General features: G+C 48.8%; 1 protein-coding gene across 2 annotated transcripts in view; it reads left to right on the top strand.

The window, feature by feature from the left end:
• LOC149350395 (protein APCDD1-like) overlaps positions 1–26,315 on the top strand; it is a 175,784-nt gene that overhangs the window by 93,183 nt on the left and 56,286 nt on the right. For both annotated transcript variants that reach the window (XM_089579409.1, XM_089579408.1), the window contains exons 3-5: positions 17,515–17,778; positions 19,689–19,839; positions 20,547–20,696. In XM_089579409.1, coding sequence (XP_089435535.1) covers positions 17,515–17,778; positions 19,689–19,839; positions 20,547–20,696 — 565 coding nt within the window. The remainder of the gene's footprint in view (positions 1–17,514; positions 17,779–19,688; positions 19,840–20,546; positions 20,697–26,315) is intronic.

Below are 26,315 nucleotides of genomic sequence, written 5' to 3'. Positions count from 1 at the left end.
CACGCGCGTCGTTTTCCGAGGCTGCATGGTTGCGCCTCAGCAGTCGCGCCCAAAGTCCCTCCTGCAATTTTTCACGCTTCTACGGCGGCTGCCTTAGGCGGATCTCAGATGTGACCTCTTTATGGGCCGTCTATGAGTCCTAAGATGCGGTAGCACGTTACGGTATTGTAGAGAACGGACCTGTCGCACAAACCGGGTGGTATTTTTTTTTATCAAAACAGATTTTCCAAAAACGGATCGCGCCTGCTGTAAGAGAATCCAATCTTTACTGTGACTCTGCTTATCTCGGTGGACATTAAAGGAAGCAGGAACAGCCGTAATCTGTTTGTTAATTGACTACAGCCTTTTTTAGTACCTCGTTCATTGCTGACTTTATAGGTCTATGTTGGAATGGAAGTTATGGATGGGTTTGCCAGGACAGGCTAACGCAGTTAACACAGTTTTGAAGAGGCCAATCGTTCCTAAAATATTTACGGGCAGTTTCTTGCCTTTCTTCGCTCCTGTACCGATGCTGCGAGCAAAAAGGACGTCGGAAGCGCTTTTCATGTGGTGCTTGATAATTATGATCTTCCGACGTAGAATCGTCCGATTCTTGTCTCTGCCCTAGACAGACGAGTTATTACGCCAGTGCCGACGCATCGTTTCGCTGGAGGCCAGCCAGCGGCTATCCATGGACGGTCCATCCGCTTTCGAAAGCGGAAATGCCCAGCATGGTGAGTTACTTGTCGAGGCCTGAGGCGTGACAGCCGTGGAGCAAACATAAGACGACGACGATTGCCCCGTCGCAAACACAGTATTTTCTGGCCCCATTCGTGCATCCAGCCTGCAGATCGGAACGGAGCGGCGCAACTTTCTAGAAACACCTCGAGGACGACTGGTTCTTTTAACCAGACCATGCCAGGTGTATCATGTACAACAGAGGCTGTAAAAATGTTACTAGTTTTCGTTTCCGCCGTTTATGGCGCCAAAAAGCGTATCAAAACCTTAAAGTGTAGCACAATCCGCATTTCTCAACGCGTTAATGATATTAAAGTAAAAATACCAGTCGCTGAATGCGCAGAATGCGTGCTTAAAGAGCGCTTGGTGCGAAAGCTAATCTCTTAAGCCATAAAATCTAAAATTTCGATGTGGATTCTGCTGCAACAGTAAGGAATGATGTGAATTTTAATGGAAATCCGTGCAGTTTTACCGCTTTTAGGCATTCAGAAATTAGTGGTGTTTGTTGATTTTATTTTTTCGCTGATGACATTTTTTTCGTAATTATTAGTTCCTTGCAGTAGTGCGTTCCAGGGGCCAGTAACGACGAAGCACTGGGAGCTCAGAATCTTGATTCGACATTTTCATTGCCTGAGCATAATAAGGAATAAAAAAGTGTCATTTTGCCAGGTCGCACGACACGGTGGCCCTGCTTCAAGACGGCCACCGCGACCATTTCAAAACTGCCCTTTCAATATCTTAAGATCAATAATTGAATGCTAATAAAACAATTTCAGTTCATTAAGCAGCAGAATGAATGACCTCTCCTTGCTGATCTAGTGTACACAGAGCTTTACGGGTTCAAAGCAAAGACGGGATAGTTGTTAGAAGTTGCGGCTATTTGTAAAAATACTTGTTTCAGCTAGAACAGGTCGGTTGTTTGTTGCATGTTTACAGCCAGAACACCTTGAACCATGAGTACAGGAGGTTCGCATAAGATGCACCACTTAAGAAATGGTAAGAGCGAATATTGCGACATAACCCTCTGACATACCTGACGTAGCACTCGCACAACACCTTGATACCAAAAAGCAATAAGTCGAAAACAATAAGGACATGGTTCTGCGTGCCGCAACACTGCGCGTTTTGATCCGCCTCACCGTTTTATGCACAGGTCTATGGATAATGTCATTCTCACCTTTTCCGTGCACTCTCGAGCCGTTTAGGACCTTTCATTGACCGCACTGCCCTAATCTGTGCACGTCGCGAAGACAAGCTGCGAAACCAGCCACCCGGACCACGTCAAGTATCACGAAGCGCCGGCTCGATGCTTCATTTGACGCGCCTGGAAGGGAATAGGCCCATGCATAACTCATTCAGCAGAGACTCAGTCTTTGCATAACTGAAAGCGCAGGCTAAATTACAAGAGTACACTGCATATGCCTCAAACCCGAACTTCCTGTTGAATGCGCTTATCTGCGACTAGCCGGAGAAATCTTCGGTCGGTTTACCACGGAGGGCCTGCAAGCTCATCACGGTGCCTGCAAGCTCTTCCTTGCAGTAGTAGCTTTTGCAGTAGATCAATATATGCAGGATTCTATTTCGCGCTCCCCATGAGCCTGTGTCACGCATTTAAAATCTCGTCGACTTTAGCTCTGTTTTATTTCTGTTGCAATTTCAGATCCTTCCGGCGAATGCGTCTTCTTCCGTACGTTGTAAGCTCGAATAAAAGAAACGACGCGCTCCGCTTGAAATATGCGAACAGGCGTCAAATAGACGGGCTTGCTGGGCTTATTCGGCGGAGCGTGTATACCTTTGAGCGGGTCTCACGTGGTACGGACATGTTAATCCGACTCATTGATAAGGCGCGCCGGGACTCTCGGAAACGCGAGGAATATTCTTGTTGTTGGGCGGTGGAAGGAAATAGACCTGCTCCAGTGCACCGAATGGGAGGCTGAATTTGCCGCTTCATTCCGTAAACGCCGCAGCAAAATACCAAAGAGAGCATCGTAGGTTTATCGAGCAGTCCGCCCCTCGATATTATTTAAAACAAAGTCGACGTCTCCTCGCTTCCGAAAGCGCGTGCCTGTATGCAGCAACTGAAATATGCGCATAAGTAATGACGCCGATTCAGCCTCGCTTCAGCGCTATCTAGCGCTGTTGCGCAAAATGTGCAGAGAGGTTTTTTTTTTTTTTTTTTTTTTACTAAAGCTGCATACTTTTTGCTACCTTCCGGTCGCGTAGACTCGCAGAATGGAGCGTCCACGCATTTTCCCGTGCTGGGTGTACGTCCTTGCTGAGGATAATGTCACGGTCGGCCGTGCCCAAATAAGCCCGTGTTTGTCGAAGCGCTCCGAGCTTTGGCGAGACTTTGTTTACACTTGGGCACAGGTGGATATTGCGACTAACAGCTGATGTTTTGTTGCCTTCACGAGCTGAGAGTCGGTCGCCATTCTTATGGCAAGGATTCTTTTTTTTTTCTTCTTGCGAGGGCGAGGGTATGTACCAGATTACATTTGAAGAGATGGCAAAAGCTAAAAATACCAGCTCAGAGTTCTTCTTAATTAACGTTTAAGCGCGCATGCGCGTGATTGGTATTTGGTTACAAGGCAACGATATGTGCCTCAGTTTGTACGTATTGGGCCAGGTCCGGGTAAACATATGAATCTAATGTTTCCATGCGGCGCAGGAAACAAAAAATAAAGAGGCTTGCCTTGCCCGAAAGGTACTTTTTTTCTTTCAGCGATGAGAGATAAATATAAATTTATTTATAGTTTCGAATGCCTGTTCTTACGCTTTTTGCTGCAGATGACCGCTCAAGATTGCCTCTGGTACTAAGTGGAACGGTGTATGATAAGGTCGCTTACGTTGAGTCTGCAACGCATTCAAATATATTAGGCATCGTGAGATTAGAACTTTTGCAGTTCATACAAAGGGGCAAAAGTTGATGGAAGCCGAAGGGCCTTGCTGCGTGCAAGGCTTGCAGCCGTTATTGAGCTGATAGAAAAGGCAGAATGCAAAAATCATGAACACGTGATATAAACAGTCTCTTAATTGTGCTCACGTAGATCCAGGGGGCTCTCATTTTTCAGTTGCGCTACAGAAAACGTCGATTGGTGAATCTTTCCATTTTGTGCGCGCCTGCGTTAAAGTGTGCGTCTGCCATAAACCGTCCCGCGTATTTCTTTTAGTCAACTTGAGCGTTATTTTCCTCCCTTCGCAGCGGCGAGAGTGAAATAGCGAGCCTTTCATTTCATACGTTAGCATCAGGCTGCAAAAACTAGAAATGGCTGGTGGCTGTAGTTATTTGTGCTTAATTAAGCACAAGTTCGTTAATCTTATGTGAAGAGCCCACTTCCCGACCGCGTGTAAAATGTGCAAAACACGATCTTACCTGATGCCAACCAGAGATACGTTCTTAGAGCTTTCCTGATACGATGCACTTGATACTAATATTCTGTTTCCTCGTCACCCTCCCTCCGCTATGCTTTTAACCTCTTGCTCGCATACGGCGTTGAACGGTAAATACATTGACAGAGTCTGCTCTCTGTATGTGGTGCATCGCCTTCCTCACACTTCTTGTGTGGTTGCCTGCCGTTAATTTTAATGAGAGCATGGTGGAGAAACCCGTGACAACGTTCTTTTCTAATTTCATGGAAAGAAGACACGGAAGGATACAGACGCTTCGATGTTTCTAGTTACCGCTTTTTTTTCTTTCCAGGAGAACAATGTGTTTCTTAACCGCGTCGTCATTGGCGTTCACTCGCTTCCTGCTGCTAACAGAAGCCGCGGATAATTACCGAAGCGCTCGGCGTCCCACGGCGCCGTGGCCCGTAGCCCGGGGCGGCGCACCGCCGCCTTATTCCCCGAGTGCGGGCGCGACTCCGTGGGCCTCGCGGTGGAACCGCGCTTGGCTGGCGTGACCGGCGCTCATCACGGCGCCCGCTGCGTGCTCGGCCGCCGCGAGAGAGGGCGGTTGGCGCGCACCGGGACCCGCCTCCGCGGTTGACCGGCCCCGGGCTAATGGACCCCGCACGGGCCCTCCACGCCCGCCGCAACTCTAAGCACAGCGAACCGACAGCGCGTACACGCGTTGAGCTGGCGGGCTCATGAGGAAGCCGCAGCTGAGCACGCGGTGACCAGTTGCACGAGGCAGGCGCTCAGGCGAACAGCCGGCGTCTACGCGTTTGGCTCTGCGTTTAGGGTTAAACGTCGTGCACATATGCTGTCAACGTTTAGGCTGCCTTTGTTGTTCATCATCATCATCACTTTCCAGAGGGGCTGCAGCAGACTGAAACAACCTTCGATTTGTTGCTAGTTTATCTGCCAATGCGACTCACGGAAAGATTTAGAGCGAAAAAATGAGAACTTGGGCAAGCGAAAACACAACAGCAGTCTTAAGACTTCAGTGAAGAAAACTTAGCACTCGGAAGTCTGGTCACTTTAGGTATTGAGGTACTGGCATCCGTGGTGGAGTGCAACTATACTGAACCAAATGTTTAGGGCAGATCAGTGAAAACCTAAATTGTTCATCTGAGCCGGATCTGATGTGTGGTCTTAGGGTTATGAAAAAAAAAATTAACAATGCTTTGGGTCGCACTCGGCAGAAGAACCATATAGACGCAAGTTTAGCGATGTTTCTCAAAGGCTAAATATCATATGATCGGTATATCGTGTCACATAGCTAGAAATGAGACTACGAAGATTTCAGAGAGTAATGGAAAGGAAAAGGACAACTGTGGCGTAAAGAGACAAGATGAGAGCTGCAAAGGACAAACGCAAGTAGATGACATTCTAGCTTAAATAAGACGAGTAAATGGTACGCAGAATGGATAACCGCTGGAGTTTTATGGGATACCTATGAGAGGGAAATGTAATCGCGTGTAGCGAAAGATCAAATAGAAGGGTGAGGTTAGGAAACTTTGCTGCGGATAGGGTATATCACGTCTAGAACAAGACACGGCTAAATAGAGATCAGTGTACAGGCCCGGGGGGGGGGGGGGGGGGGGGGATTATGATATGAGTGTACTGGTGAATATGATTCATTTCTTCCTGGCCTGTTGGCGTCATTCGGAAGCTGATCTCCGTGTATTCCCGGGTCGGCTACTCGAGGGACCCTTCCAGAGGCGCCTCGAGGAATGCACAAATTTCAATCCCTCTTCGAGGTGAATCGCTGCGCGTTGTCTCACAGCGTGCACATTCATAAACTTCACTTGTCGGGCGCTAATCGTCTTTCAGGCCGGAGACTACTCTGAGCCTGCTCAACAAACGTCACAACTCGCGAGTCCTACTCTATTCGCAGCACCATTTTCCTGGTGAAACGCGGCACTGCGGGAGTGGGCCGACGGCGGCCGCCTTGAGTCGGGCGGTGGCCGCGCAGCGCTCGCAGCTAACCTGATTGCCCGACTCGTCGGCGATTTCCGAAACGTGTCTCCTCGGAAATCAGCGGCGTCCGCCCTCCCCCTCTCTACCCCGGGCTGAGAGGCCCCGAGCCGCGGCTCACGCGAGCAGGTACCGGAGCGGCGAAGGAGAGCCGGCCGTGTATAGCCCCGAGGGGCGGGGTACAACACTGCCGCGTGGTCTCGTCTCTCCCGCGAGTGTCATCGGCGCCGTTAGCTGCAGCTGTTGTTCCCGCATCGGCATTCGTCTCCCCGCGGCTCGCAGAGCGCATCAGGCTGGCGCCGAACCAGCGCCGGCTCGGGAGACAGGGCGGCTCTTTCTTAACTCCACTTCACCCTGCTCTTGCGCCTGTTTGCTACGCTACTCTTTTCTTTCTGTGCTGCGTAGTTTCATTGCGCTTTGTACGCTGTGTCCCTGATACGTCTTCATCTCGCTGCTAGTGACTTAAATAGCTCCAGCGAAGGTGCGATTTGAGAAGGCACGCGCACGCACATCTCCCGCGACTAGGCATCAGCTCGCCACGTTGTTTTCGTTGAGAATCCTTCGGGCAGCTATTGTTTCGCAATCTCAATGAATACCGCGTAAATTCAGATTTCTCGCAGCGATCTCTCGCGCAGATGGGGACGAGGGGAGAAAAAGTTGCAGCGCTCTTTCTAGTTTGAACTCTCACTCTCGCTGGCCCTTAGAGATAAACAGCTAAACAAGAATGGAGGAGCGCTGAAGAAATGGGCTGAGCAGCAAAAAGAAGAAAAAAAAAACGCCATCCGGGAAGCATTTTTTAGCTTTCATTTTCCTTCTCGCTTGACCGGCAGGTATCGCGTCCAATGGCTTTCCGTCAACGGGGTGTCGAGACTGTCGCAGCCGGCGCGCCCGAGGTGTGCCACTCTCGCGTGCACTTCCTGCATGTCCTCGCAAAGATGGATTAAAGCTGGCGGCTGCGGCTGCGTGGGGCTTCTTAACAAAAAGGACAAGAAGAAAAACAAGCGATCGGGCGCGCCTCATGCGCAAAGGACAGAGCAACGGAAAAATCGAACGGAGGCTGCGAAGGAACAATAAGGTGGGCTCTAGTCAGTTCATATTTAACAAAGTAAAAACTGCGCAAGCTTGCGGATGGGCAAAGAGACAAACGCGAACTCGTGTTTCTTTTTTTTTTCTTTTGCTCGGCCTTTTCCCAGCGCTTCCTTTAATTAGATTAAATTCGAACGTAGACGGGCATTCTGCCTTGGACGCTCGCTTATAACGCTATTACCTGCATGCAGTTGACTGCGGTCGCGCTGTAGCTCGCATGTACTGCTGCAATTGACAAGAAGCCGCGGGTTACGGTCCTGCCCAGAGAATCACAATTATCATGCGCTTCGAGGTTCAGATACCAGCACGTACACAAGTTTTACAAGTTTCAGGCGATTCCTAAGGAGCATTAAGTTTCTTCATTCAATGTACAGCCATGCGTGCTGTGGCGTTTGTTGGCGCCTGGGCGTATTGAGGCGTATTATCTTGTGAACATAGTTTTGAACTGATAAATTTGTAAATGAAACGGAGCTTTCTGATGTCTCGTTTCAAGCGGGAAGCAGTGACGTAACTTAATTATTAACGTAAGGATGAATCCCGAAAATTCACCTCTTTATTCAGCTGTCATCCCAGAACTGGCCTTGTTAGGTACCAAAATGATACCAGAGTACAGATGCAAAAGTTTATTCATCAGCGTGAAGGATAACACTTTATAGAATAGTATTCGTGAAATCTGTTATATTTTAAATTCTTTAGGCTAGGGATCCTTCCTTCACAAGACGGAGGTTCGTCTCGTCGCCTGTGCTACCTCGAATTGACTGTTTTTTTTTTTTTTTTTTTTTCAGCCGCTGACCAGTTTTCATTGCAGTGTTCTTATTTTTCTTATAACCGACGCTTCTTCTTTCACTTTCTGCAGCTGCAGTGGACAGAGATTGCCAATAAAAAATGCGAAGTAAATAACTTTGACCTAAACAGATGAGCTGGCTCTGTGCCCCGGCTGTCAGAGGCGTATGGCGCAAAGCGCCACCCACGTCGACCGACGACGGTGGGCTCCTCTCCGGGCCGGGCCGGGCTGTGCTGCCGCTGGCGGCACGCTCCCTTGCTGCAGAGTCTCCAGCCCTGAGGTGGTCGATAACATTGACTGGCACAGCTCTTTGTTTCGGTCCCCTGCAGGCTCTCGACCTTGAAATATAGCGGAGAATTTGTCAGAGCTTCTCTGCTCTTCTTTTTTAAAAAAATATAAACACGTTAGCGCTTTGTACTTTTTTTTTCACTTTCAGAAAACATTCCGCCCGCTATTCAGTCAGTGAACGGTGACTTTCCTAACGCTTTTAAATAGTCGTAATAACCCTGATAATGTAGATACGTGTGTGCACTACTTAACATTTCCCCCCCTTTTTTTTTTCTTTTAAGCCTCCCTTTCCGTTCCTTCTTTCATAGCGTTGTTCAGCACACGCTCTTGGATATTTCTAAGCAGCGTTCTTGTGTTGTTCGCATGCCTTTGTTTGTCGTTATGTTTCCATGGAGGAGTTGCTAGATTTGCATTTACTAAAAATAATACTCGGCACAGGCAGTAAACCGCGATGCATGTTATCATTATAAGTACATTTCTTCGTAACATAAATTAACCTGCATTTTATGATAAACTGTTTACCGCTTGAGCAGTCACCTGCGAAGAATCACTGCTGAAGGAGCATGTCAGATACTAAATATGATGAATCCCCGCCTAGGTGCTTTAAGCTGATGCCCATTCGCGCAAGGTAGCAGATGCTGCTGAGAATAAATCCGTAGCCCTTTTAAATCACTGCTGGTTGCATGTAGTTCGTAAAAACTTTGGAGATCTTATTTCCATTTATTTAACCATCTGGGTATTCGCATTACTTTTTTTTTTGCAAAGTGGGGGGGGGGGGGGGGGGATTATTAAACAAAACGCTAGAAATACACAAGAGTCGAACGGAAGCACAGTGCACACTTCTGATACTTTGAAAACAGCTTAACGAATACAGAAAGCATCTGAATTACTGATCAAGGTTTGAGGGAACAATTGACAGTGATTAACCAGAATATCATGGGCCTTCGTTGACTCCGATGGGCAGGGGCCAGACTTTTATGTTGCAATTAACTCTGCACTCTTCCGTAGAAACGGACAAATTCTTTTACAAGAGAGGAAACCAATGGGGAAGGAACGCCCGCACAAAATGCCTTCGCAAGGAAGGCACTGAAAATACTATGTCCTAGACATATTTACTGATCGCGACGCAAATGGTTATTTTGGGTGCGAACAGCAAGGATCAGAAAGCTACTTTTTTTTTTTCTTACCTTCCAAAAGGTGGCTAATTACCTGAAACAGAAAATAGCGATAGAGCCAAGGCTCCAGTGCTGTGGGTTTATACCAGTCGCGCAAGGAATGGCGCAGTAGTATCACTATTATTACGCGACAGCGTATACTACGCGACAGCGTATCACGCGACAGCGTATACTATTATTACGCGACAGCGTAACTCTTTCGGTCGAATAGTTTTAGTTTTAGTTTTATGGGGTGTAGCGTCCCGCAGCGACTCGGGCTATGAGGTACGCCGTAGTGAAGGGCTCAGGAAATTTCGACCACCTGGGGTTCTTTAACGTGCACTGACATCGTGCAGCACACAAGCCTCTAGAATTTCGCCTCCATCGCAATGCGACTGCCGCGGCCGGGATCGAACCTGCGTCTTTCGGGTCAGCAGCCAAGCATCACAAACACTGAACCACCGCAGAGGCTTCGTTCAAGTCTTGTGGTGGTTGCTTTTTTGCTGGAGCAGTTGCATTCGAAATTCTACTCGCTTCATGAGCATACGTTTGGAAGGCTACATGCAGAGTTGCGCTAGAAGTATGTCGCTGGTATAAATTGTGAATTATAAATATGTATATCGTAAATACAAATTGTAGATTTAACGTCCCAAAGCGATGCACGGGCTTTGAGGGCACGGGGTTTGAGGAAGGACGTAGAGGAGGGCTACCAATGAAGTTAACGTGCGCTGACATCGCTCAGCACGCGGCCGTTTTTGTGTTACGCGTCCATCGAAATAGGGCCTCCGGATGGAGCCCGTGACCTTGGGATCAGCAGCCGAAGGCGAAAGCCACTGAGCCGACTATTGGCTGATCGTTTTATTAAATCTGCAGCTTGTTTTCAAGAGACTCGGCCGCTGAGTCGGCGCTAGCCAGAACGCCCACGTGCAGCACAGTCTCACCCTTCCACCACGAATAAGGACTCGGGGGCAGACAGACCCGTCCAATCGCGATCTTTTGTCTTCGCCTGCTTCGCGTCACGAAGCCACGGCGCGAAGCCCTGATACGCGAGAGTGCCCTAATGCGTTCGCCTCGAGTGCGGCACGCGTGTTGCGTAACGCAGATTATGCTCGGTGAGAGGAAATTGAGCGGCCGCCCTCCCTTCGCACGCGCAGCCGCCCGCTTCCCGACTGACGCAAAACTTGCACAAATTGGTCCCGTACAACTGACCGGGCATGAGAAAAAAAAAATCGAGAAGGTCCGTCCAATAAGAAAGTTGCTCATATAATCGCGTCCACGCGTCGCCATATCGCGCCTTTATTTTTTTTTTCTTTAGAAAACACCTAGCTTTACGTAAGCGTCACGAGGACCGACTCGGCTTGCTCTATATAAGCAGCCTCGACGAAAGTGGGTGAAACGAGAAAAAAAAGACAGCAGAATCCACCCGTGGACATCGGCGTACGCAACACGTTCGCCGCTCCTGGAATTCTCTGCGTGACCGTTTTATTCGCGCTCTTTATTCGAGAAAATAAAGGAAGCCTCGGCTACAGTTCACTGAGGCACACGGGGCACTGTGGGCGCTCGAAAACAGGCTTTTTTTTTTCTTTTTTTTTTTTTCCCGCGTCCGCTCGGGGCTCGCGTAGCGCACGAAAGTCTGCGTCCTCCTCTGTTTGCTTCTCTGCTCGGAGAAAGGCCTCCGCGCGGGCCATTCTCTTGGGTGGGTGGTGCTGCGCGCCGCTAGTTTGAAACAAACTCGGGCCGGCAGACTGTGCGCCGCTGCTGGGACGAGAGCGCTGTTCGGGCCGGCCCCAGTTCGGGCCGAGCTCGCCGTTCGACGAAACGGGCATCTTAGGAGAAAACGTAAAGGCGCCCAGCTCTCGATTGGGGAAGAAAGCGGACGCCACTGCAGATGAAGGAGACTCTGACACGCTGCAAGTGAGATTAGCGCCGGGCGAAACGTTGTTATGCAGATTCAATTGGATCTCGAATTTAGGCGCGTATTCGGGCCTGCAAAAACAGCCTCGGTCGCTCTTTTTCATTCTCTTTTTCTCTTTTTTTTCTTCTTTTTTAGCGGCAGTGATGATTGGAAGGCGGCGGGTGTGCTGGTGCGGAACCGCGAATTCGCGCGCGTTCCCTCGGGCGCGCAATCTACTGTGCGTGGCCATCCTCGACTCGAGAGAGGAGCGAACAACCAACTTCTGAGCCATAAGCGCATTTCACGTGGGCCCTGAGTGACTTGTTTACTTTCCCCCTAAGCGGGCCACACTTCGAAGTCATAAACATCCGTTCGTGGCAAGCAATAAAGGACGAAAACATCGTGAAAATGGAGGGGGGGGGGGGGACAGGCACTTTAATTCAAGCAGCATCTTTTTGATTGCGGCTCCCACGTTCCATCCAGTGCAGCAACTACATTAACTGAATGTATAGTCGGGCTTCCTTCGCGCGGTATGCTATCAACACTTGTGGCAGATTCCTCAGGTGTAGTTTTTAAAGTAAACCAAATTTCTCGGATAGTTGGTCGTTCAGAAATTGCTCCTGTATAGCACAGTTCTCGTTTATGAGCTTCGCAGATGACTACAATAAGGGGGCGAGTAAATTATGTGCTAGGTTGAATCAAAGGAAACGGACATGAGCAAAGCAGGCAGTTTGCAATAATGATAACCGAGGGGCGCTTGGGATGACGGAACAAATTCCAAGAGAAATCAAGCATAGGAGAGACGTCATATGTTTCAAGTGGACGGATGAGGTTAGAATGTTTACAGGGAGGAGGAGGCCGCAGCTGGCACATGACAGGGTTAATTGAAGGAAAATGCGAGAGGCCTTTATCGAGCAATGGACGTAGTTGGGCCGATTACGATGATGATGGAAATAAGGGTCAGCTGATACTAAACATGCTTCTTTGTAGAATGTGTAGGAGTAGCGAGGGAATAATAACTTGTGCCGTCGCTACTTTTAAAGAATGCGGGCAGAAAGTGAGCGGGAGAACGTAAGCTACTTTAGAGAAGACTGACGTATTTTTTGCAATTTGGATGCACAAACCGTCGCTGAATTATGTGTCGCACCTCACGTACATGGGCAGAAAATCAAAACTAGTTATCAGCTGATAGATTCAGCGCGCGACCTGGAATGTATATTTAATTTCATTTTATATGTTTTCTATGGTTTTATATGGTTTCATATATATGTTTTCTGTAAAAAAAATACAGTCATAAACCGTCTTTATCTACATGAAGGAAGATTCTGAGCTAAAGCTGAAGGAGAACTGCGCTATGCTTCCTCACAGGGCATCGATATAAAACTTTTCTAACCTAACCAATGAATGCCTCCCGTACTCGTACGTGGCACACAGCAAGCTGCGAGTCCCACGATACACCATCAATTCTCAGAAAAAGAACTTAAACACATGAGTTTTAATGTCAGGCTCCCATTTAAACAAATGCTGCCACTAATCAGCCGCAGGTGGAGGCAGTCGGCAGTCGTGAATTTCAGGGCATAATCAAGCGTGGCACAATAGTTTAAAGAACGCGTCGTGAAAGACGTTAAAAGATGACATGGACACAGATATTAGAAAGATGCCTTTAATTTCAACGAAGTGCAGCAGCAGCGCCAAAATTCATCACGTAGAACGCGTGGTGTTGATACGGCCTCAGCCAAAGACTCGCATTGCCATGCTATTGAGGATATTGGTTCGTTCGTCATAATTTGCCGTGGCAGCTACACATCTTCGCGGAGTCCAGATTCTGTTCTTGATATACGGTTGGATGAAGAGAGAGAGAGAGTGAAAAAAAGTGGGGTACGGGGGTTGAGGTGCTGCATAAACTACTGCGCAGCTTTTCACCGTGTTTCAAAGAAGAGCTTCCATCTACACACGCAAATTTCCATTTTCCGCGTTGGGCCTCGGCCGCCTGAAGACTTTTAATGACCCGAAGAGAATCTGTAAAAGAAGTAAGCGCGCAGAGCATAAATCTGGCCATCTTGAATAATCATAAGGGCGCGGGCACAGAACTGTACCGGGATACGTGTTTTAGTTCGGGATCATGAAAAAAAAACTACGGCCTCAGAAAGGCGAGGGAAACACCACGGAACGCCGGGAAGGAAGATCGCATAACGACGCGATCACCTCCCTCGTTATTTCTATTTCTCCGTCGCTGGTTTTCATCTCCCCTCGGAGCTTTATCTCTCTCGGCAGAACACAAACTTGGCACATTTTCACGGCTCATCTGTTGGAGTCTGGAAACAGGAGCGCGGGGCTGAGATAAAACGCGCAGTAGACCGGGAGAAGAAGACGTGAAGAGCCGAAGGCATCCCGCGAACAAATCGACCCGCTTTCTTTAAGCACTTTTCCCTTTGCGCGAAGCAGCAGCAGCAGTAAAAGCAGCGGGCAACCTCGGCGCACACACAGTGATTTGCATCGTGACAAGCGCGAAATAAAAGTTTCCGGCCCCCGCGGGTGGCGCCGAGGAGGATGCAGCGAGCTGGGGCCCCGAGCAAACAAAGCTAAGCTAACTGCGTCCCGGCGCCGGAAAGCATTTCGACGTAAGCACCTTAAGCGAATCCAAAGAACCGCTCCGCGGGCACCGAGAGCGGCGAGTGCATTCCGAGTCGAGGAGGCAGCGTCGCCGGCGCAGGGCCCTCTCGAACGGCGCCGTCGGCTCCTATACACTTGTTGAGAGGCAGGTCTTCGACGAGCGCACGCTGTTCGCGATACGGTACGACGTTTGCCTCCTGCTTTTTCTTTGCTTTGCGCCCTCCTTTGAATCCGATGTACACAAGGCACGCCTGAATGCTGCACGGACCGCCGGAGCTGAATGAACAGCGTTACTTTCTTTGCCCGCGAACTCGACTGCGTCCCAACGGCGGCGCGGCTTTGTTTATCAGCCTTCCCTGGAGGCTGTCTGGCGGCGCCCTCCACGTGTTCATATATATACGGGGCGCATAAGGGTCCAGCAAAGAAGTAAGCGGCGCCAGCGGCGAATAAGCCGCCGCCACTGATTACCACCCCGGATTCTGTCACCGCCTGCAGTAGAGTCTTTCGAGGGAATGCATGCCTACTTACGGCCACGAAAAGAAGGCAGACAATAAAATGCGACGACTTAAGTACGGTCATGATATATGAAACGGTAACAGGGAAATAGGCTTGCTCATATGCCGGTCCGCGCTGTGCGGCTTGAGTGGTTGCATATTGCTTTTGCCGGCCTGTGTATTGGGTGCGCTGTTTACTGCGCAGGCGCTTGAACCGTGTGCGCGCATAGCGCGCTCTTAACCCCGCCATTTACTATGCGTTCTTTGAATGCGAGTGTTTGTCTTTTTTTTTTTTCATGAAGTATTCGCATTAACACAGTTTTCTGTCAATCGTAAAAAAGGGCGCAATGCGTTCGTGCCGTGTCCACTCTTCAAAGCACTGCTTGGCTCCCGCGTCTGTCCTAGAGGACTGAAGGTTCATCTCAAGTGCAGTATGTAGAATGCGAAGCAGAATGGCGGCATTTAGTTTCTTCGATTCCCTTTCATATTCTGCAGTACGAGGGACGGGGGGGGGGGTGAAGTTTGGTCGTCTCTGTTTAATCAGGTCGGGTGCGCGTGCCGAGCGTGCATGGCCGGAAGATTACCCACAGTTCCGAACTTTTCGCTCCGACATAACTTGAAAACAAGACACTTCAGAGTGAGCGAGCTAGAGAGGGAATTCAGCCGGCATTTTAATCTCTTCGTCCCAGTTATTAGTGCTGGATTACATTAATCTGTGCACTACAACGACTGCATCTCTAGGGTCCTAATGGCAGCCTCGTACTTGAGCAAGGAATAACGGATCAACCAACTCATTAATTTGTGCCGCTTCAGACACTCCGCTTTGCATTCCGCTCCGATCTCTGTTTGCCCTGCATTCGCGCACTCCAACTCGTGTACGCGTTTAACGTTATTGCACCGGAAAATTTTTCCTCTCCTAACACTGATCAACAACTGCAGCGAGCTCCAGGGATTCAGATTTAGTCGCCCTTGCAGGCAGTTAGGTCTTCCATTTGGAAAGTGAAAAGGTTTACCCCAGTATACGCTGAATTTTGCTATGCTAGTGACGGGGTTCCGAATGTCACGCTGTAAAATTGGGGCAGTAGCGACCACATTAAATAATTAAGTGCAGACGTGATAGCGTCGAGATAGTGTTTCTACAGTGGCGATAAAAACAAACGCGAACAGAGATGAGCCAAGGCGCTCTGCTGTTCGCATTTATATTTATCGCACTTTTACATCGGTGGTAGCAAAAATACTCTAGAGTAGTTCGTGATGCATACTAGGATGGCTCTAAAGTATTTTTTTTTACCACTCAGGTAAAAGCGCGATCAAAAGAAATCAGAGCAGCGGAGCGCGTAGGCGCCGCGCTGTTCGTGTTTATTTCCATCGCGATAGTACACTGTCGCAAAAATTGGTCAGCAACTGCTCTACTAAGATCTGCCGCACGACGGCGTCAAGGCATACGCTCGAAGACAATGCTGTTCTCAGCAGCTTTCGCCGATCAAACCCGCGCATTTTTCAGGTTAACGTATATTCCTTCCTCTGCTGACCCGAAACGCGGCGGTCGAATTTCGATGGAGGCGAAATTCTAGAGGCCCGTGTACTGTGCGATGCCAGTGCACGTTAAAGAACCCCAGGAGGTCGAAATTTCCGGAGCACTTCACTACGGTGTCCCTCATAGCCTGAGTCGCTTTGGGACGTTAAACCCCAATAAACAAACGTTTTGTTATGTGCACTCTCGTTTCTGTAGCAGTAGTCAAACGTGGGACTGGCATCAGTGTCATTATCTTAAGCGACCGATCTTACCAGGAAACTCTGATAAACGAAACTTGTACCTTCTTTCCAGTTATTTATCCAACGGTATTCAGTGCCGTGTTTCGCGCGTGTGGTGCATGTGCAGGAGTTAAGATATTTGTACGAAGTTAAGAAGTGGACTAGCTTCCTTTGCACTCTTCTAAGCATCCAATTTTTTTTTCGTGTTTATGACTTGTGGAAAGTTAGTGTTTAAGTCTTCCTCTTCTTCCAGGGCTCATTGACATATTATGTAACAGCTTTTACATGATTCTTGCCGCACTGACATGAGCAGGGTCATTTTTTTCTTTGTTTGTTTCAGTAAACTAGAAGAAAAGTAAGAAAAACGGCAGTGTGCCTAACGCTTCAATAAACTGCCTCCGCAGCCCTTCAATGCACGTAGCTAGACAAAAGCCTCAGAGAAGGCGTAGTACGTGCAAAATCACTTTAAGGGACAGCAAGCGTAAATACGGTTTGTTGACTGCAAATGGCTCCGACAGGCGCACGCCAGTCACATGAACCTGACTTAGACCGGCGAATTCTTCTGTACACAAAAACGAAGTTGCACTACGGTGACAGCGTTTTGCGGTTTGGCCCGGTCGAGTCCGCGAAGTTTTTCATTTGGTTAATGCAGAGCCGATTCATAGTTGTTAGCGTAACCGCACCTGAACAGCAAGAGGTAGTAAACATAGAAGACAGATGGTTTACCAAAAAAAAAAAAAAGCCAGTTTTCTCGCGCTTTCGTGAAGTCTGAAGCTGCTCAGGTTGAGGAGACGACATAACTCAGTGGAAATTCTCTTCGACGTTGAGGACTGACTCTTGATAATTTCTGTTTGTTTGTTTTTAACGTACGAAACGCGTTGCGTATACGGTAGCATAACTTTCCTGTGCCCAGTCTCCCACTGTCCGGTCTTCCGTGTCCAATGATTTTTTTTTTCCCGCCCGTCCGCACATGGGCACAGCTGCAGCTCTGCAAAGGTCACCCTACACCCGCTCTGCACCTGTGCTTATCGTAGGCACAGTTGCACCTGTGCGGATGCCGCACGTCGTTAAAGGGGCCAGTGTCTCTTACACAGCTAGAACTGCAATACAGGTGTCCGGTGGGAGCACACCTCGCCAGTACAGGTCTAAGCTCATCGGAATAACGAAGGCGCACCCATTTATTCACAAGCGTAGATGGCGGACTCGAAGAATAACACATGGGCCTCTAAAGGAGCTCCATTAAGAGTAGCGCAACGAGAAGGTACCCACTGCATAAAGGAATACCCCACTGCATTTCATGCTCTATAGGGTGATCCATACGTGGCACGGATTACGGTCTAAGCTGTTCTTCCGCCTCTTTGTGTGCAGGTGCGAAGTGCGCTCGGGGCCTGAGTTCATCCTGCGCAAGTACCACTTCTTCGACGACTCGAAGTTCCACATGGTACAGTTCTTCTACCTGGACAGCTCGTGCACGGTACCGGCATATGCGCTAGACGGCTGGGGGCGGCTCGAGCTGTCCAGCCTGTCGTGGGTGGTGCCCGGTGCGACCGAAGCCGAAGCTTCGCTCTCCCATCTCAACGTTGTCGCCTACACGGCCGAGGTGGCCGACCGCCTCAGCAGGGCCGTCAACAGGTGGGTTCCACTGACGTCACTTTTTCTACGGAGGGTACACACGGAACCTCAACTAACGACCCCTGTCTTTGGACGCTACTGTCCGATAGATTCGAGTGGAGTGTTTGGAAAGCGCTCGCGTGAGGAGATAAGTTGCGGATTGTGCGGCGCACGAGTTAGGAATTTTTTTAAACTTAAAGTCCTCACGCGAGATGGGTTCTACAGCGCCCACACTATAATTCTGGATGAGAAGAATATAAAGTTATGGCACCGCTTTCTAGTGTTATCGGTTTTCACGGCTCTTATAGAACTTCAGCATCGATTGCAGACCTAAAGACCAGAGTTATGGCTTGTTTGTCGGTGTGAATGAACGTTTGTTTTTATTTCTTTATTTACAGTTTATTTGTTCTTCGTGGATGAAACATTGATAACCTGTATAGTTGCATGCCCCGTGGACATCCAGGGAAGGCAGATTATGGAGCACTTAAGGGTGCGTAAGGCGATTAGGTTCTGTTCCCCTACGCCCTCCCGAGAGCAGGTCCGTCGATACGAACGGCTGACGAAACGCAGCGCAGTAAACGCCTGCCCCGAGAGCACGAGCTGAAGTGACTGCGCGATAAAATAACAAACACGGGGGGCATTACACTAGACACGCGTTACTGAGCCTGCGGAGACATTAGCGAGCGCCCGCCGACGGTTATAAAACCACATCGTACAGGCAGAGTGAGTGGTGGAGCAATGCCAGGATTTCTGCATGTGATGCGAATTGCACTCTTGTGATTGCCATTGGTTTAGCGTTTCTGCTTCGTTTTGTTTTCTGGACTGAGCGGTGCCTGCTGTAATGATAACCGCTCGTCATTCACTGTAAGATGCGTGAAACGCAAAGCACTAATGCGTTCACATTGCCAGTCGGTTTCTGTTTTTTTTTTTTTTCCCGTCTGAATGCCTTTTCGCGTTTACACCCTCTCAGCGCCTAGTTTCGCGCAGTTATAGCAGTGCCTCACCACAGTTATCCTGAGACCCCCCGCACTAAACTGAGATGGTCTTAATTTTACACACATTTTTTTTTTATCGTGGACTCGACTCGTTACTTGTTTTGTGTGTGTGAGACAGACAAGTTATCGCAGTGGTCGTTAATGAGTGCATTGCACTCTGATGTTCGATGTAACTGGCGCCAAGGAAAAGTAATGCAAACTGTGCGAGAGAAAAAGTCAGGCAGTCCTATAGTTGTTCGCAGTAGCCACAAACAAGTGCGATCGCTTTGATGTTTCGACTAATTCATTAGTCATGGTAAATAAATCTCATCACCGCGGACTGATGAAAAGGTTCATTAAGGAAATTCCAGACCGTGAAAAGAAGCGCGGAATGGAGCAGTTTCGAGAGAAAAACAGTTTTTATGAAAATGATTTTCTTCTTCCTAGTAGGGAAGAAGCGACGCAAGGCCCCGTAACTGCGCCAGATTGCAGGCGCTACAACGCGTCAACCAAGACCGCGCATGCGCCAACTTTTTTGCTTCGTGGCAACAGGCGTTAAGCGAGACGTCCAGAACAGACGCCCATGCAGCGCACTTCTTTTTTTGTGTGTGTCGTGCTTTATAACTACTCAAAGAGGAAAAGTTCCGCAGGAAATCCACCTGTTACAAATATTACACCATTGAAGATCGTTTTACAACTTTTTCAAATGTTAACTGCGTCTTTTTACAGACCTCCAGTCGTTAAAGAGTCACTTATCCTGACGAATATATTTGATCATTAAGGAATAAAACGCAATCCTTGTTTGGTGAAGCGACCTCCAAGATATTTTCAGCTGGTATGTTGCTAATTCGTATTTTAAAGGTTATAGGTCGAGCAATGTGAAACCTTCTGTATGTGACCAAGTTCTGGCAGAACTAAGAATTACTTTGCGTGTGTATTGTTTTGTCTTGTTTATAGGTCATGTCCGGGTGAAGTGAAGCGGCCCTGGGAAACGTACTTGAAGTATCGCCTCGTCAGCTTCGTGGAAGGCCGGACAGCCGACAAGCCGCTCATTGAAGACTTCGTCTGCACGGGTGGCCTGCAGTTCACTCTCAACGAGCTGCAATTGGTGCGTCTCTCACTGCCCACTATAACAACAGCTGTGGGTGCAACCCGATCCCCTTTGTCTTTGTAAACTGGGCGTCTATTAAGGTTGGCTACCGTGAGGGTAACATTCGGAATCTTGAAAAATTATTTCTTAATAAATAAATAAATAAATAAATAAATAAATAAATAAATAAATAAATAAATAAATAAATAAATAAATAAATATTTAACTGATGCCCAGCGCTTAGACCTAAACTATAAACTATGTATGTCAGGAACGCAGGAACGAAAGTAGTTGTCACACATGGCATTCAATTCAGTAGGCTACCAGAAAACATGCTATAGCATAATGTAGCACTATAGGGGGAGTCATGTGGTGTGTGTGGAACACGAAAAACGAGCACACCACTAACAAACAGCTTCACTTCACCACAGCGCGGAAAAACTGAGCACAGACGGATAGAAAGACTACACAAGGCGCTGACATCAACTGGTTTATTGCCGCGTTCTGTGTGCATTCGTATAAATCAGAGCGGAAGCGCCCGCAGGGAAAACAAAACAAAAACACAAACATCGAGATGTTACGTCACGTCGCTCCTCAAATGCTGCGATGAAACTGGCATGAAACAAAACCACGTCACAATCAAAACAACGACAATTACGCACACCGAAGGGACTCAGCGGTATGCAGAACTCGTACCGACTCCTTCCCCTCTGCGTTTCGTGCAGATCCGGATCGTGCACCAGGGTCCTCTGCCCAACCGGCGCCAGTCCGACGCACCCGCCGCCGAGCTGTACCTGGGCGACATACACAGTGACGTGCGAAAGCGGCTCTCATACCGGCCGACCTCGTACCAGCCTCCGCTGCTCGAAGCAAGCGTAAGTGCTCTTTGCCGCGTCCATAGGGCGGCTCTCATGCAACTAGACGCGCACTGCTATGGTGGAAGACAGTAAAACACGAAGCTGGCTCTGAAGAACACACGTTCTCACGTTCTATTCAGCTGTAGTCGTTCACTATAGGTGATGCAGTAGTACGTGCTTCTAATTACCGTTGACGATAAGCTCTCCGTTGATAAGTAGTGACTCATTTTTGAGGCACGTGTGATCGCACTCACACCGGCCTATACTATAGGTGCCAGGTGAGTGACGCGTGAGAAGCCTCTATTGGATGAGAGAAGCAGCAACGTACCGCCGCTGTCAGGCGACGTGACAGGTGCCAAGTACGTTTTGAAGTTACCTCACTTCTCTGATTTCGACAAGGGATACCTCACTTTAATTGGCGTTACAGGGCAAATAGCGTGCGACACTGAAGTTCTCGAGCCTTTGTTGAGTCGACCGTCAGAGGCATGGTGCTTGAGCATACGTTGAATGCTGAGTTGACGAGTTTCATCACTGCTTAAAAGATGGCAAAGGATCGTTTTGCCGATTCACGCCACATTTCCAACTTTTCATTCTGCAGTGCAGAACTCATATGGACAGCAAACAAGGTAAGCTCACCTGGATAGGAATAAAGACGACCAATATCTTAAAAGCGGAACTGCATGCATGGCAGCGTAGTTAGGTGGAGAGATTAACCGTGCCGGTGGGAGCTTGGAAGAACAGAACGCAGAAGATGGAGTCAATAGAATACAGTGACTTTTGTGGGCAATCGATGGAAATGTATCTTCGCAGCAGTTGCACTTAGCATTTCGCGTGGGTGAGTATCTGGAGCTTTTTTTCTGACCATGTGTTGAGAAGCATTGGACGTGGCAGTCAGCTAGCCTTTGGGTTTCAGACCAATCAGAGAGAATGTGCGGCCCTCACATTCTCCGGCGTCGCTATGCGTGGTATTGTCGCCGAAATGATTTTCTTCTTCTACATCATCAAATACACAAGCGGCGTCTGTATTTCATGCGTAACAAATACGAGCAATGCGCATTTTACAAATATACAATGCGGAAAGAAAACTCAGCGACCTTTAGAATTCTAACTTTCGACGTTCGATATTTCGAACCATATTTCCGATTAAGAAAATTTAAAAACTTGGCTCACCTTCGATGCACGGCCTTAAATTTCGCAATAAAATTTCACATAAAATTTCAGTGGAACGCAGCCAACGAAGACCAGAGCACGCTCGCCAGAATGAATCGTGAGCGAGCGCACTGCCGCTCGTGGTTGACACCGGTATGACAATGGTCATTACAGTGGTCATTACAATGGTCATTACGTTCAATTACAGCTTTCTTGGACATCATTTTTAATTAGGAGGCAATTGTAAGATACTGTTATGAAAATGTTGATGAGAGTCGTCTAACCTTCCGACGAGTAGCAAATTCGTTCTTTTAAAGTTTGTTCTGCGCTCGCACGGAGTACTTCAGATTGCCATAGAAAACTAATGAGGTGCGTTTTTGACCACAAATAGCAGAAACCTGCAAGCGTGCCGTGGAGGGATCAGCCGATATATTGATTGTTATAGTGCAATCTTACGATATGGAAAAAAATTACTTTCAGAAACGAGTTCCCGTTGAAAAAATGCGCTGGTCCAGAATTTCTGGGTACGTGTTAATTGAAAAGGTTTCCTTGTGTTCGCAAGCCTGAACCTAGTCCTGCGTAAAGATTTCGCGGATCGGCACTTCGTATGACATTCACCTGACGTGCGCCTGGCAGTGCGCTCAAACTTCGCCATTGATTTTTTTTTTACTTTATACGCGTACAGTTAGCCTGCCATCATTTCTCGTCTTCACGCAAAGTGTCAACCATGAAAAATCATTCAGCGTCTTAAATTCCTTGCAATGCATTTAGCTGCTATAAAGCAGTTTCATGCATTCGCGTGGGTAGTACAGCATAGAACGTTGTACTACCCAGCAGAGGGCTGTTTTTACCACCGTTTCAGCGGCGCCCCCTGGACAACGCAAGATGCCTAATACGAGAAAGCAAGTAAGCAGATCCCGTACGCTCGCTTGCTATGTAATTTTTGACGACATAATTTTAGAAATCTGTGGTTTGCTGCAGTTTACTGTCAGCGCCGAGTGTCAGCGTGCAGCGAGTAGGTTCGCAACTATTCGCCCACGGTCACAAGCATGCCATTTTGCAGCAGTCACAGACGAGACGGTATAACAGTGTCACAAGCACTTCTGTGACACTGTTATTTGTTTGTCTATGACACTGTTTCGCCTAAGGAGCAACTAAAATGAGATACTTGTTCTGACTTGAGAACTTAGCCGGCGTTCACTCTAAGCAGAATACGAGTAGTTGGGCCGCGTAGCTATAGGACTCAATATACATCATTTTATTACAAAACAGAAATCGCTTTTGAGAATTTTGCTACTTTTTCTGAAGATCTGACCATGACAACGTAGTCCGCCTTTGCCTGACTCGATAGACGATAGTCTATTCTTGAGCATAAACATACACACCATTCTGCTTCGCTCAGTACGGCTTACTCCGAGCGATGTTTTGCATTCAGAGATCAGAACAGCAGTTTCCTCTAGGAGGCCGGTGTGTTTGCGCAGGTTATGTTGACCGCTGAGGGTCATTACTCACTTCACAAGTTGCCCGGCCTTTGTCGTGTCCGACTGTGGGGTATCCAACAAACTACAGTCTAGCGACATGCGTGCCCTCGAGGCTTCTAAATGGATAAAAATTCAAAATCTCAAAACCAAGTTAATGAGATATCTGCAATAATTGTAAATTTATTACCTTCGCAGCTCTCAATTTATTTGCGGAAACATGGCGCTAACACTCTCTGATTCCAATGAAGTAAAAAGAGCAACCAGTACGCGCTTGGCGAAACGGCGCGCGGAAACAATTTCGTCAACCTGCGCGGAGACGCGAGCGCTCGTGCGAGAGCGTTGCCTCTCGCGGCGTCTGAATCACGATGGCGAGCTGGAAATTTTGCGCGCCCTTCTTCAAAGGCAAGAAGGGCGCCTATCTGGGGTCGGCAGCGGTCACCGCGGGATCCCGGAGCTCGTCCGTCAGTGGCGCAAGCGGAGCGCGCAAACAGGCCCGCTTTGGGACCCGGGGCGCGGCGGCGCGTCTTGGCGAGGAACAGGCAGCGCTGCGGATCCGGTGAGACGCGGATCGCGTTCTCCCGGGGGCCCCTTTAGGCGGCCGCATAAGCGAGAGGCCACCGCCGGCACGCGCCAGAGACGGCGGGAAGGGCCATTAATCGTGCGCCTTGACGGAGTCCCCCCCCCCCCCCCCCCCTCTCTCCTCTCTTTTCTCCGGCGGCTCTTGATTCACTCTTTGCCCGCCTAAGTGCTAATGGGCAATTTACAGTGACTGCTAGCAGCGCGCTGTGCGCTCTCTGAGTGAATTAGCAGTGCGAGGCCGTCGGGCCTGATACGCGAGCGGTTGCGCGAACGTCGTGTGCGGCGTGCGCTCGTTTCGCTCTCGCATTGAGCGCGAGGCGCACTTTCGCCTGCTCCTCTGAGGTGCTCTTTCGGCACTCCGACAAGCCCGATGTCGAATGTTCCTCGCCGCTGCGGACCGCGTGTACGCGTCGTTATCCCGTAGCGCTGTCCCGTTGTAAAGGCGGCGCCGGCGTACCGGCAGGCGCGCCGTGGAAATGCCCGTCGAAGTCGTCCGGCAGTGACGCGAAGCGGCGGTAGTGCACTGCGCCTGCTGTTCTAAACTGTCGAAACGACATCCCAGCTGGTCGTTTGCTCGCTGAAGTGCATAAATCACGCTCTGCTAATCTACGCCTGCGAAAGAAAAAAAAAAAGAAGGCTCAGTCAGAGTCGCCACATTTGAGTGCTTCAAGAGAAAGAGGGTGCGGCTGAATGATAAACAAGAAATGTGGGATAATTACGTTTGCTCCTGACGGGCTTGTGGCTGTGGGTCTGACAACCAATTCAATTAAAAATTATTTCATAGTATAGCTGGCCCGAGGTCGCAGAGGATGTGGGGCGGGGGATTAATAGTGTCCGGCTATGGTCGCAGAGCCCCAAGTTGACCAGCCTTCGTACACATAGCGCCGATGCTGACCTTATTTTCAGTATTGCGTGTGGTAGAAAGATTAGTGAACGTACAGAAACAAAAAGGAACATAACAATTGGACAAACATCTCTCTACATTTTGTCAAAAACTTTAAGTAACCACAGACCGACAAAGATATATAGCGCGTTTCTGACAAGCACACTGGTTTTAGCAATCAGTGCCCCTGATAAGACAACCCCATTGCGAAAATATTGCGAGCCTACTTTCAGTCATGTAGTTTTTTCCTTTCAAGGAAGACAGCCGTGGTACTGCCGTTTAGCTCTGCGGCCAGGGCGTGCCGCATCAGTTGTACTGCCCTCCAGAGAGCCATACGGCGGGCCGCTCGCTTTAGCCCTCGTTGTCGCTCGGGGCAGCGGGCCGGTCCCGGTGCCTTTCGTTCCACCCCCGGTATGCGGTGGGTATTTGTGGCCACTAATAATGGATGCGAGAAAATATTTGGCCTCAAATGGAAGGCTGCTTTATGTCATGGTGAGTGCCTTATGCAAGATTGACAAAGCGCGTAACAACTAATGGACCCGATGTGTTCTTATACGGCAAAGCTACGATTATGCGTCGGAGAGGCATATTCAGGTTGCCGCGTTGAACTAGAAATCTGACAATAATTACGTGATAGTACATCGAGTGCGCATAGTCGTTTGCGCAACACAGGTAAACAGTGGACTGCCCGTACATAAAAGGTAGACGAAAAGGGCTGAAAATCAGTTTCATAAAGAAGTTTTGTGCGAGCAAGCTACTCGGTAATTTTTAAAGGTGACACATTCACCTGAACACTAAGGAAGAATTTCAAACGAATGAGAAAAGAGTCAGTAAACGGGGCAGTTTTCCGCTCGACCACTTCCTGTCTCCTTCGCACACACAAGACGTGCGCCCCTGCCGAAAATGTGCGGAACAACCCGACATTTTCAAGCAGCTTTTAAAGGAGACGATAGTTTTCTTTTCTCAGTGTCATTACCTCTCCTACTTTCCTACCTGATATAAAAACTAGCGCCGCAGGATAAGCACAGTCTGTTTGTCGCCCTCAGCGTACACCTGCAAGGAAACTCTGAGCACTGCACCGCGAATCCCGAGCAGTCGTCCAAATGAAAAAAAAAAAAACGCTCTAAACTACAGTGGCCATTTCCGGAGCGAAATCTCGCAGTCGAGTTCACTCAAGCAGCGGGTGCATCTTCGATGCTTCTGGTCAAATGCAAAAATAGCGATAAGAGACGTAGTTGACGGCGCCGCATAAATACAAGCAACGCGCTTCAGTGACAGCTAGAAGCAGTAGGAACTGCCTCATCAGAGGCGGAACTCGTTAGTTACTGTTCAAACAGGTGCGCTCCTACTCCGTGCACCGAGATTGAGTCGTTGCCGGCAAAGGTACACCCGCTCTCGAGTGCTGCAACGACCGAAAACAAGTGAGCTGTCCGCTCGACTGGTTCCGCATTCCTCGCAGCGGGGGCGGCCGGTCTCGGAGCCCGCAAGCTGGCTCAAGTCGCGGCGCAAGCGCGGAGTGGAGCCGGCGGGTTTTCTTTGTGTCGC

Source organism: Amblyomma mixtum, chromosome 3 (assembly GCF_055824585.1).
Source record: "Amblyomma mixtum isolate Tamu chromosome 3, ASM5582458v1, whole genome shotgun sequence".
Lineage (NCBI taxonomy): Eukaryota > Metazoa > Arthropoda > Arachnida > Ixodida > Ixodidae > Amblyomma > Amblyomma mixtum.
Note: the sequence above shows the minus strand (reverse complement) of the source record. Positions and strands in the feature narration are given on the sequence as shown.